This window comes from Curcuma longa, unplaced genomic scaffold, assembly GCF_044706935.1.
Source record: "Curcuma longa cultivar G26 ecotype Majalengka, Jawa Barat unplaced genomic scaffold, ITB_CL_G26_1.1 contig_21452, whole genome shotgun sequence".
Taxonomy (NCBI): domain Eukaryota; kingdom Viridiplantae; phylum Streptophyta; class Magnoliopsida; order Zingiberales; family Zingiberaceae; genus Curcuma; species Curcuma longa.
This window is the reverse complement of record NW_027431648.1, coordinates 1-13,600: the sequence shown is the minus strand read 5'-3', so window position 1 is coordinate 13,600 and position 13,600 is coordinate 1. Positions and strand designations below refer to the sequence as shown.

Below are 13,600 nucleotides of genomic sequence, written 5' to 3'. Positions count from 1 at the left end.
CAATTGATCTCAGCTGATCACAACCATCGATTCTCACAATTTCCAGTTGCTTCAAGCGAAGCAGAGGTTTCTTTGGAAGAGAACGTAGGTGAGGACATTCGGCTATTTCCAAATAAGTGAGCGAGGTGAGGTTGAGCAGGCAACGAGGCAACAATTTGCCAAGATCCCCACAGTTAGACAAGTTTAATTCCTTGACTGATTGAAAGAGCATGCGGAAGTAATTCATGTCACGCGTCATGGTTCGGAGCTTGGGGCAATTCACTATTGCCAGTTCCTTAAGGGAGGGAAATACCTTAAGCTTCTCCATGGAAAGCCCCATCAGTTCTTCACAATCCTTTAATATGATGGTCTCAAGGTACGGAAGATTCTGCGACAGCAACCCATCTTCCAAACTCGTAAGATTTGGGCAATTTATATACAAACTTTTAAGAGTTGCAACCTTGCAATTGCCACTTCCATCGATTTCTTCCCATATATTTGGAAGTTTCATCAACCCAGATTTGCGTAGCTCTAACTTTACAAGGGAAGGAGGGAGGGGAGGCAACCTCTTAAGTTTGGGACAATCGGAGACCCTGAAGTTCATGCAAGACGGATGGAAACAACTTTATGTCCTCGGCCCAACTGTAACTCTCGTCCCATGCTGCCCAAGAGTACCCACAAATTTTCAATTTTTTCAGAGTGGGATGCCATTTCAGATCTTTAAGCAGCTCCTCCAAGATGAGTAATTGATTGCTCTCCGAGCTGATATCCTGGTTGGGCATCCATTCTAACGACAATTCATCAATAAACACTTTGTTGTGCAGTTTACCCGCATTTGCTTCTTCTTTACTCCCAACATTTTCGAGATTAGAGATTTGCAGTTTTCCATGGATCTGTGTCAAACCACCTAGTTCCTCAAGTTTGTGTCCTGGATGATCCTGCACCTCGAATCTGTGTAGTTGTTGAAGGGAAGTTAGCCTCCCTATCCTGTATATTTTCGATATTATAGCCTCTTCAAAATAAATGTATCTCAAGTTGGTAAGCTTGCACATCCCTTGTGGAAAACTCTGTATTGGACAACCATACAGTCTCAATACCTGCAGATTGTGAAGACGACATAATGAGTCAGGTAATCTTTCCATGTCATAGTTATAGGATATGTCAAGATAGCGAAGGTGTCTAAGTTCGCCAACATCCTCAGGCAATTCAACAATTCCAGTGCTCCGCAAAATCAACACACGAATGTATGTTAAACTTCTCCATGATAACTTCTTAGTCGGAGTGTTGGTATCATAGAAATTGCCATACCAAATTAGGCTCCGCCATTTGTTATTAGGACAGAGCGCTAGTAACTTTCTTTCCAGAGTATCATCAGCAGTCATACTCGCAGGAGGCCACACTGATAGATGACGAACCTGCAGGCTAGAGGTCGCTTGTGTATTGCCATTCTCTAGCCGATGGCATTCACCTTCTGATACCAACTGTGAAAGATCATGTATCAGATCATGCATCACATATGCATTATCAAAGTTTGTTTAATTTCTGAAAGAAAGATCTACTAACTAGATCTTCAAAGTAGTTGCTCCCTGCATCCTCCATCCTCTCTTTTCCTTGAGGAATAATAAAGCCTTCTGCTATCCAAATCCCTACCAACTCTTCTTTGTCAAATCTATAATCTTTGCAAAAAAGTGAGCAAAAGGCGAAGCAGCGTTTGAGATGCGCAGGAAGGCATTGATAGCTCAACTGGAGGACCGGCAGAACGTCACTCTCATTTTGCGGAAGTTGCCAGATTTCACTATTCATAATAGTTTCCCAGTGGCTCTTTTCCATGTTAACCTTCAATAATCCTCCTACCGTCTTTGCTGCAAGTGGCAAACCATTCAACCTTTTGGCAATTGTCTTGGCTATGGCTTCCAGTTCAGGTGGATGGTCACCATTGTTTTGCGAGCCAAACACACATTTCTTGAAGAATGCCCAGAAGCTCTCATCCTCCAAACAATCGAGATGGATTGGATCCAGAGCACCAACCACGCCTGCAATTTTAGTAGAACGAGTTGTTACTAAGATCTTACTGCCTTGCACTCCCATTTTCAGCGGTGCATAAAATTTCTCCCATTTGCGGCTATCCTCGTTCCACATATCATCAAGCACAAGCAAAAACTTCTTTGATGTTATTTGCTCCGTAAGCAACACATGCAAAGCATCTAAATTTGTGAGCTCACATTTGTTTCGGGTTGCAGACTCTAGAATCTCTTTGGTGAGTCTCTCGACAGAGAAATTTTCAGATACACAGACCCAAATCTTTAGCTGAAAATGTTCTTGAACGGCTTCATCATTGTATACTTGTTGAGCAAGAGTGGTCTTGCCGATCCCTCCGATACCAACAATAGCTAACACAGGGATGCTGCTGTTGCTAGATCCTGCTCCATCTGAGGCGTTCAACAACAAATCCTTGAGTTTTTTTAAATCTTTATCTCGTCCAAATACTTCGGTTTCAACCAGAACGGAGCTTGTAGTTCGGCTGGTCGATGAAATCAGTTGTTGTTGGTTTTCTAAATCCGACAAAGGAAACAAAGGAACGAGTTGACTTATATCACCAGTGATGCTTTCTATCCTTTCATTGATTTTTTGCACTCTATCTCTGCTATCCACGATAGTAGAGACTGAGATTCTTGGCTTTTTCGTTGCAGGCAGAGCAATAGAAGAAGATGGCAACGAGAAGTTAGTTGACTCATTTTCTTGTTGCTCCACCTGCTCCTTCAGAGCTTGATATTCAAACTCATCGAGCAAATCTTCAGCATCATAAGCTGCGTCTCTGAGTTGCATCAACAATTCCTTCAATCTCGCTTTGACAGCCTCATCTTGGATCCGCAGCTTCTCAACTTGGTTGATGATTAGTCTGGATTTTTTCCGAAGAACTCTTCAGATTCTCGATGGCATCTTGAACTCCATGCTGCACCCCGAACTGTGCGACTGCGATAGCAGCGGCCGCCTTCTCAACCAAGCTCCCGAAGAAATGGTCAGCGAACCAGCAAAAGACTTTAACTATGAAATCCATCTCTTAGAGAGGGCGAACGAGCTTCCTGTTCAAAAACAAGAACAACGAGAGATCTTTAGCAGAGACAGATCTAAACGAGGAGATAGAGTTCTCACGAACTTTACCTTTCAGGCGAGAAGCAAGATCTCAAATTGGATTTTTTTCAGGGCGATAATCTCTTTTAGTCCAAACACTAGTCAAACACACAAAATTCTAAGGATGAGGGAAAGGAAGGGAAAGTAGAGAAGGAAAAAAGAGAATCTATATTCTTATCTGATGGAGTGAATTAGAGAAAAGGATAAATTTTACCCTCTGTTCACGAAATGGTATAATTTCTTATATCCCAATTTGAATTTGAATTGTAAGAAAGGGAAAGAAAAATTTTTTAAAAAAATTATTTTAATTTTATTCTTATGTTAAAATATTAATTATTAAAATAATTTATCTATTAGACATTTCATTTTTGCACTGTTTAATCGCTCACACTCTATGACATCAACGTCGATCTTCGTCGTAAATCTCTTCGAAGATAAAACTCAAGAGGACAAAGACAGGTAATCATAATCTCCTCCTCCTCATCCTCCTTTTGCCCTCAACAACAGTCTCATATCTGAATGGACAAAAGCGCATACTGTAGTCGTTGTCTTTGTCATTCACCTTTGGAAAACGCTAATAATACGAATATATAATCTTATCTTCGCCCTTCCTTTTGATTGCTCTTCATATAACTCGTAGATAATACGAATAGATTCAAAAACTCATATATGCTGATCATATTGCATCTAACTTAACGTTTATTGATTCTGATAACATTTTAAATATACTTTGTCCTTATCATGGTGGAATGAATATTGTATATTCTTACTTAGAGTAATTTTTTCTGAAACTGTGTTGTACACACAGATATATAAAATGTAAGAATGATGATCTTATATCCTAATTGTATCAATTCTATTATTGTCATACATTTTTATGATTTTTATAAAAATAGGATAGTAGATGTTTGTGCTTTATGATAATTTATTTGTTGTATTATCTATGTACTAGAAGTACTAGCATATTCTACCTATTCTATATAGTATTAGTTTTAGATTTTTATATGAATAAATGTTTTAGATTTTTATATGAAATTTTTATAGAAATGGACATAAAAATATTAATTTATCCTTTGTCGTATCAAAGTATATAAATTCTGTATTTCACATCTTTATTGTATGTCTATTCATTATTTATTTAAATTTTTTATTTATTTAAGTTATAAATATTAATTTTAGTTGGTCTCATTGATTTTGGTAAGATAAATCTTACATCCATTAAATAATTGGTTATATATATTTTTTTCACATATAGATTTATTTTAAGAAATAAAGATAGTTTTAAAATTTTTATATATATTTAACCTTCATTCTCTTTTATTTCCTCTCAAATAAGGTAACACATGTTACATTAATGAACATTCTCTTCCTCCCAAATAACAAGAATATAAATACTTTTCTTTCTCTCTCTTTCCCTCCATTTTCCTTCCGTTAATGAACTTTTTTTCACCCCATCCAAACAAACTTCAAGTCAATAAACTATTTTAGTGATTTTAGTTGTAAAAAATATTTTAATATTAATCAAAATCTGCTAATATTAATTAAAATTATTCTTATTATTAATAATAGTCAAAACTATCTCAAACACGGGTTAAAATTGCCTAAACATTGATTTAAAATTGGTCAAAGTTGATCCAATTTGATCAAAACTATTTTAATATTATTATAATAATTTTAATTAAAACTATTATAATATAGATTTATTTGTCAAAATTATTGTGTTTAGTTAGGTGTGCTTCAATGCTGGTTAAAATTATATTAATATCGGTTAAATTACTCTAATACTAGATAAAATTATTTGAACACAATTGTCGTAATTTTTTCTTTTAAAAAAATAATATATAAAGTAGCTTAGAGTATGAACTAAATTTGGATCAAAACTTTAAAAAAATAATAATTTGGAAAGAAAAAATAAGTTGAATGATAAAAAAAAATTTAAGGGTGTCAATTTAGATTAATCTCGAAGTAAAAATATTATAAAAAATTTTAATTTAAACTCCATTCGAATTCGAACTCAATCTGACAATCCTAAACTTTAACTCGAATCTATATAACTTGAATAATCTAAAAAATTATTTTTTTATTTTTCATGATAATTTTTAATTTTTATCTTAATATTTTATTATTATTATACTAACATTCTACTAAAATATTTTAATTTTTAAAATAAAATTTGACTTTAAATAAAAAAATCTCTAAATCTTAAATTCAAGTCAACTCGGATCAATTCAAATCATGATCCAAACTCAATTCAATCTAAACTCTCAATCCGAACTCAATTTGAATCTAAAAATCTCTAATCTTAATATGATATTTTTGAAATAGATTCGAATTAAATTGACGGATCAGATTCATTTTTGACATTTAAAAAAAAATAAAAATTGTTTTATTATTTCAACCCTTCATTTTTTTGATACAATATAAAATTTTATTCTATAATCTCGTTACTAATAATATCATTTCTTAATAAAATAATAGTGTGATATTTTAAATTTTAAATTTATTTTTCTTAATAACATACTGTGTGATATTTTTCAAAAATTTATTTTACTCTAATCTCCAATAGGATTTTGTCAATTGTTACATCATTATTTCTTCAGTTAATGTAATGACATTAGTTATTATTAGTGTGTAAAACGATGAGAATTAAAAATTTTACTGAGATATTTTGCTAAGGTTAAAATAAAATTTACCATTTTTAAATAGCTTAATAAAAAATGAGAAAAGGCCGGCAAAAGGCCGAGGTGCAACTGAGACAATGCACGTGATCGGCCCGCTACCATAGTCACGACTCTTGACTCCTTGTGACAGCTGGCGGTTGCTGGCCGGGGCCCGCCCTCACGCCGTCCTGTCCTCGCCATCAATAAATAAATCCGCTTCCCTTCTCTCTCCATAGCCAAGATCTAGATCGCCGACGAGGGCCAAGCCCTCTCTCCTCCTCTTCCGCAAAAAAAAAGCTCGTCCTTTGCAAGCGAGCGTCGTAGATCTACAGAAGAGGAAGAAGAAGAAGATGAGGGAGATCATAAGCGTCCACATTGGTCAGGCCGGCATCCAGGTCGGCAATGCTTGCTGGGAGCTCTACTGCCTCGAGCACGGCATCCAGCCCGATGGCATGATGCCGAGGTACTAATCATATTTTTAGCGCAGAATTCGCTGATAAAAGATGTCTTTGCACTTACTTTTTGGGGAAAAGGAGGCAGATTTTCTTTTTTTGCTACGTTTGGTTGATACGTTTCCTGTTGGATCTCATCAAAAGTTTGCTTTTGTAGATATTCCTTGTTTTTTTCTTGATGGTCCTTCTTCAAGAGTGGTGGAAGTTCTTATTGTTTGGGTTTATAGTTGCTTACTTGATCTTTGACCTAATTCGTTATACATCAGAAGCTCAATTTTGTACACTCAAAAGCGTGATCGGCTTAACAAAATATACTTGATTTATCTTTTGGTCACTTGATCAGCCTCAGATTGGCTTACTGGTGTGAGATCTAGCGACTGTTCGTATGGGATCTGTCTGATACTTTTAATTATTATTATTGTTTTTTTGTCCACAAGGTAAATAAAGTGGGATTTCAAAAGTTGGCAAAAATTTGTTCCAACATCATTCTTTTTCGGTAGTATCTCATTTGTAGTTTTTTTTTTTGTTTAAAGCTTAGTTTAATAATCATGATTGTTGAGTTGATTCGCATAGTATGTTTAGAGTAAAACTTTCCCGAGTATTATTGTCTCCATAATTCGAGTTGGAAACCTTAATCTCTGACTGTATAGCACCTTGAATGATTAAGAAATACATTTCCTTTTTCCTAAATTTGTTATCAAACTTCCCATGTGCTAGATAGCTTTAATGATCTTTGATGAGATAAATATGCCTTCAGTGAACTGTCTATACCTTCTTGCAAGTAAATGATTTCATAATTGATTAAAGGGAACTGGTTTGCTTATGAAAAATTGTGATCTATGATCTGATTGGTTTTTGCTGATGTGTTCTTTTGTTTTCACAGCGATACTTCAATAGGAGTTGCAACAGATGCTTTTAATACCTTCTTCAGTGAAACCAGTGCTGGTAAGCATGTTCCAAGGGCCATATTTGTAGATCTGGAGCCCACAGTGATTGATGAAGTGAGGACTGGATGTCACGACCCGGAGGTGTCGTTCCCGTCCATCGGGAGGTACCTCACTTGGTGACTATATAGTAAAGGGACTCATACAATAAGAGAGACTTAACATAAAAGAACATCCATAACTTTATTAGATAAAATAAACTAAGACTGAGTTCATATAACCATTTATTAATCTAGGAATAATCCCCTATACTCAAAGGAAAGAAAATGACATAAACCATCAACTAAAGTAAAACAAATCGAACGCAGTATGTCAAGGTCTCTGAGCAACTCTAAAACAACTGAACCAGGGTAGTATTAGACCTGTGCCTGCAAATCTGGAAGCCAAATAAGGTAGACAGTTAGCCAAAGGCTAAGTGGGTAATCAGAAAGGATGTGCATGAATGTAATCTTAATTAAGAGGCAAAGGAATTAGAGTAAATCATAAATTCATATTGTCACTTTCAGTTCTTGTACAGTTCTCCATTGGTACATAGTATAATATCTGTATATATATATATATACATCTATTTATCATTCTATTCATTTATTGTTATCTGGAAATCAGGTAATATTACTATTATTTATCATCACCAATAATCTCAATCTGATCAAATATTATGAACAGTATCAACATTTATATACTTAATTAAAAAGTGAATAACATGAGCCGATATCATCAGAGTGTAGAAATAACTCATATATATGTAGGCTAACAGCCTCCTCAGAATATACTGTCGCATACGTTATCAAACGTACGGGCTTTCTCTCTAGCCCTCACCGGTGGAAGACAAGTTAAACACTGACCGTGGCCTCTGCTCTACCACAATAATATGTGATCGGTCAGTGCTCTGGACCGAGGGCTACATCACGCCACCACTCCTCAGGTGTACGGTCCAATACTCTGATAAAACTCTGGTATAAAGCTAGGCTCTTAATTAACACCTTTTAATATTTATTATTTTCTCTTATCTCATTTCTTGTTATATCCTTTTCATCAATTATCATCAGTATTACATTCTCCGTATATATATTCATCATATGGTCTAAACAACCAACTTGAATCAAATTACATATTATTCATTCATTTAGGTATCATACTCAAGTTTGCAGGTCAAGGTAAGTATCAACAGGTAAAAGCTAAGTATCAACAGAATAAAAGATTAACAACAAGGACTAAAATAAATCAAGCAATATAATGATCGGTATCAATAGGTAGAGTAAGTCAGAGTATCTATTAAATTTTGAAAACATCCTTTCCCATTTTAATTACCCCCAGATGAATCCCATGTATGAACAAGAAAGTAAATCAATTATTTTTACCCTTTTATGATTTAGTTATTTTCCCTGTTTCAGTATTTTAAATATCACTTTAACTCCCTTTTTGAAAATAGGTGTATAGGTATGCATAATCCATTTTACTCTATTTATTCATGCACAAAGGTATATAAGAGTCAAAGGACAAAATGTACCCACTTTTGTACGTACACCCACAGCTTCGCATGCCAACAGATCACCGAGCTCTGATCAAACTCATATCTACATAGCTTTCCTAATAAAATGACCGGGAGGGAAGATTTAGGGGCTGGTGGACTTATAAGAGCATGGAGATCATTAACAAACTAAATTGCAAAAGAGATCATGCTGCAAAAGCATGGAATCGGGCATAACAATCTCTTGCTTCAGCTTTATTCAATCACAAAGCCAAGAGAGCAAGCTCTTGCTCTTGTTATATCCAATGATTTTGATCAGAGGTAAACAAAATCAAGCATCGATCAACTGCAATTAAATAAAATTCACTCTAATGAGAAAAAAACGAAGAAGGGATCAAAGATAGTTACCACCAGCTATGAGATTGATCTACCGAAAGGGACGACCCCTAGATAGACTCGAAAAGAACGAGGCGACAATGCTAGGGCCCTTGTTGGGGATGCGGCGGCGTAGAGGACCGACGAACCCACCTAGAGGCGACCCGTCTTGGTGCAGCGGCATCTCCTTCATGCTAGTCATCCCCGGCTTCTTCCTCACATGTGCCTCCGTCATCGTTCTCTTGCCGATCGACGAACTCCTCTGATCCCCTTCCCTTCTCGATCTACCACGAGAACGGATCGACCCAACTCAACAAGGTGGATTTTACTAGGTCGGGCAGAGGAATAAGATCCGCTAGAGAAGAGAAAACGGAGAAAGAAGAGCTGGAGGAGAAAAGAGATGGGGAATAGACGAAGAAAGAAGAAAAGGGAGAAGAGGAGGCGGCGTGGTGGTTTTGGCGAGGCAGCGTGGGTGTTGTGCGCACGGAGAGGGAAACGAGTAGGAGAGAGAGGGGTTTATCAAAACAATACCCTAATTCCTTTTTTAACCGACCGAACCGGGTTATTATTATTATTATTATTATTATTTTATTATTATTATTATTATTTTATTTTACCGATTCTAACATCCTCCCCCACTAAAAGAAATTTGGTCCTCCAAATTAAAGTACCTAAGGGAATTCAATACTTGAGGAAAACAGATGAGGATCTTTGGCTCGCATATCGTCCTCACGCTTCCGGTGCGTTACTCTGATCAGCGTGATGCCTCCATCCAACCTTCTTGAGGTGGATGCTACATTACTTGAGAATTGATCGTAAATAAACCAAACCAGGTTATTATTGATAAAATTGGATAGATAACCAAGGTTATCAACGATAACCCTAAACTAACCGTGTCCTCAAGGTGTGCTATTGGGAATTTGGGATTAACTTCATGCTATCACTCAAAGATATGGCATCCCCATGTAAAAAGAAAATAGAACTGTGGATGGGTTGGTTTAAGGGTAGATAACATGCTTTCTCAACGTATTCTCTATGTCTTAATGAAAGGAGAGATTTGTCATCAGACTTGAGCACAGCTACTTAGTTTAGCAATGGAAGAAAAAGACCAGACTGAAGTACAACTTATCTAGCTATTGGGATAGCATTTTAGGCTATAAGCTAGAAGTATTAGATTGAAATAATTATGTTTTTCGAAATTACAATGCTAATAGGAAGTTTACATTGAAATCACAAATAAGCATGAGTTTGTCCAATGTAGGACAGCAAATGTAGATTGGCACAGTATGGAATGGCTCAAAGGTTACATTCTTCATTTGTTATTTTTTTTTTATTGCATATTTTGATGTAAGTGTTATTTTTAATTTGAAAGTTGTATTTGTCTCAAGAATGAAGGTTGTTTTAGTCTGAATCAGGTTTTATTTATTTATTTATTTATTATTATTATTATTATTTTGAATCTGTAGACAACAGTATGTATATATATATATATTTAGTCTTAGTTTTACTTATTTTAAATCCTTTGATTTCTAAAATTTATCTCCACCAATCGATATTTATACTTATTCTGTCTAGGTTCTCATTAATTATAATAAAATATACCAAAGAGTTTATTTTAGATGTGTCTACTAAGTTCATTTAGTGTCAGTGGAAAAATTTAGACTTTATCTTCTTGAATGCAAAGATACCGTAAGAAAGTTTTCAATTCAAACGACCAAGGTGAAACTGAGTGGATGAGTAATCAGATTTTACCAATACTAACAAGCTATATGCATTTGGATAAACAACTGAAGTGTTTTATTTTATCTTATTATTTTTATTTATTTATTTATTTATTTTTATTAACATTATTATTTGCAACAAATTCAGTTTTATGTGGGGACTACCAAAATGGGTTGCCTTGTAAAGATCTAAGTGAAAATAGTTAAGATTATGCTTTATCTGCTTTTCTCCTTTGTTTGTTAAGTATTGTACCTGTTAGACAATATCCATAGAGAATCATTTATGTTTGATGTTACATTATAAATTATCAGAAAAAAAATACAATCATGTAAAGAGAAAATTGACAAAACTAAAGATGGAACAGATGCATCTTCAACATTAGTTCAATGAGAAACTGCATAAGGAACAGTCTTCTTTGGCATCATGTTGGTTTACTAAGTTACTCACTAGAATAAAGCTTTATTACTACAACCCGCTGCGAATTCTCCCTTATAAAATAACATAAATGATATCTTGTGATCCAATATAACAGTGGTCCAATTATTATTGACTGAACTATGATAACAATGGTACAAACCAAATAGGAACACTCCTATCAATATGGTTAACACAATTAAAAGAATTATCAATACTAATCTGATATTACTTTCACTAATAAAAGTGATTTTCAAGATAATAATTCTAACACGTGTATTATTTTCATGGTTGGTTTAAAAATAAAGTAATAAGTATTTTGAAAACTTAATTCTGCTTTGTTACCATGTAACTAATATTTATATCTCACCTTAACTAATTCAAATTCGATTTTATTAAAATTTTAACTAGAATAAATCAAGATTAGGAAACATAACCTTAACCTTAGTAATGAGAAACTCATAGTATTCAAATCAACGCTATATAGTATAAAAAGTCCACTGTAATATAATGAATGTGTTGCTAGCATGAGATTCAATAAAGATATCTGTCAAATGTTAGTTTGAAAAAAACATATTTTACTGAAGTGCTCCTCGAAGTGGTTGATGCTAAATAAAGTGACAATGTATTTCCATATATTTGGTGTGTTTGTTTAAAATATTATTATGAACTTATATAACATTTTGTTGTCAGCATATTTGTGTAGGTTGTAACATATAACTAGAATTTCTTTAAGCCTATATTTCTGTAATCAAGTATAAAGCACTTGCCTTAATCAAGTAGATAATATCCTACTGAAGACATTCGTTGCCAACTACTATGCAAGTGAACGTTGGGGATTTAGAAGTGTTGAAAGAACTTTTAGGATGATGATTTCTATTTTGGTGAAATTTGGAAAGTATGCCAAAATGGTCTTTCCTAACAATTCTTGATCCAACTTATTTTCTTTTCAACATAATTTATTTATTATGCTTTTTTTTATTCTTTCATCAAAGAAACATACAAAGGTGAACTTAAGCATCTAAAGGTAGACTTAATGGACCTTTTGATTGAAATGAAACTTGGCATTGCTACCGTAACATTTCTATTAGTAGCACTTAAAGATATCAAACTTATCTTAAGAGATGCCAAACTAACCATATTGCTATACACAGTGCCAAATTACCAGCTTTTGCACACCATTGTCAGTAACTAATGTACCATGAAACGAAGTAAATATTAATTTTTGTCTTTAGACTCGCATCTCAAATTATGGTGATCAAATTTTAAAAAGGATCACTAAATTCTCTGATATATTAGACTATACGAGCACAAATCGGACAAGCAAATATAGCCTCTAACTTAACATGCATGCTGTCACCGAGGAAGTTTTCTTTGGATTTGTAGGAATACAAATACAAAATTACTGTGGATTTCGATACCAACATAATTGCTATAGTCCAAGATAGGGAGCACAATTAATCTTAGCATTGACTTCCAAGTGGTCTCTGGAGTCGAAACCTTGTCAACGTCTTACCTATTGGCCTCCCATCGCGAATGATGACCATAGATGATCACAACTAAGCTTTCTGTCTTCTTGATTTCCTAGGCAACAACCACAAGCTATAAGGTTCGTTATCCCATTATACCTAACACCTTATATTACTAAGTAATGATATTTAGGATGTCAACTTGTACGTGCCACCCAAGGGTGTCAACACTGATAATCCATAAGATTGAAGTGTTGGAATCCTCGATAAGGAGAGTGGGGCCTCATGCACCCTATGATCAACCCTCTCTGAGTAGTCGAGGCACGCCGACGTGTACGACCACGACCTCGACTACTACCATCATCCGTACTATCGATGCCGCTACGGGCACGACTACAACCCCAACCACGATAACGGGTAAGTCTCTTGGCGTCGCTTATAAAATCAAATAAAAACTTCAGCAATCAATTATAATCGAGATATTTTAAATAAATCAAGGACCTCTAAATCCTATAGCTCAGAGACACAACTTGACTTGCAGAAAATAAAATCCCAAAATAGAATTGAAACCCACGAACAGAAATCGCGAACTTAGCTCTGATACCAATAAAATTGGTATCAGATAGACTAATGCAAAGACTAATCCCGAAAGATCTAACTGCTCTAATACCATTAAAATTGTCACGACCCGGAGGTGTCGTTCCCGCACATCGGGAGGTACCTCACTCGGTGACAATATAATAAAGAACCCCAACTGAACATCAACACGTCAAGTCTCTGAGCAACTCTAAAGAACAACTGAGCCAAGGTAATATCAAATCTGTGCCTGCAAATCTAGAAGCCAAATAATGTAGACAGTTAGCCAAAGGCTAAGTGGGCAATCAGAAAGGGTGTGCATGAATGTAATCTTAATTAAGAAGCCAAGGAATTAGAGTGGGTCATAAATTCATATTGTCTCTTTCAATTCTTGTACAGTTCTCCA

The 13,600-nt window shown here is 35.0% G+C and overlaps 1 protein-coding gene and 1 pseudogene across 1 annotated transcript; one reads left to right on the top strand and one right to left on the bottom strand.

Annotated features, from left to right (window-relative positions):
• Window positions 1-458: 458 nt before the first annotated feature.
• Window positions 459-3,217, bottom strand: LOC141817652 (putative disease resistance protein RGA1; annotated as a pseudogene).
• Window positions 3,218-6,011: 2,794 nt separating this feature from the next.
• LOC141817653 (tubulin alpha-5 chain-like) lies at window positions 6,012-7,305 on the top strand. Its single transcript, XM_074705295.1, has 2 exons — window positions 6,012-6,234; window positions 7,107-7,305. The coding sequence occupies exons 1-2, from the start codon at window positions 6,122-6,124 to the stop codon at window positions 7,288-7,290; spliced, it is 297 nt and encodes a 98-aa protein (XP_074561396.1). The 5' UTR covers window positions 6,012-6,121; the 3' UTR covers window positions 7,291-7,305.
• Window positions 7,306-13,600: the final 6,295 nt, after the last annotated feature.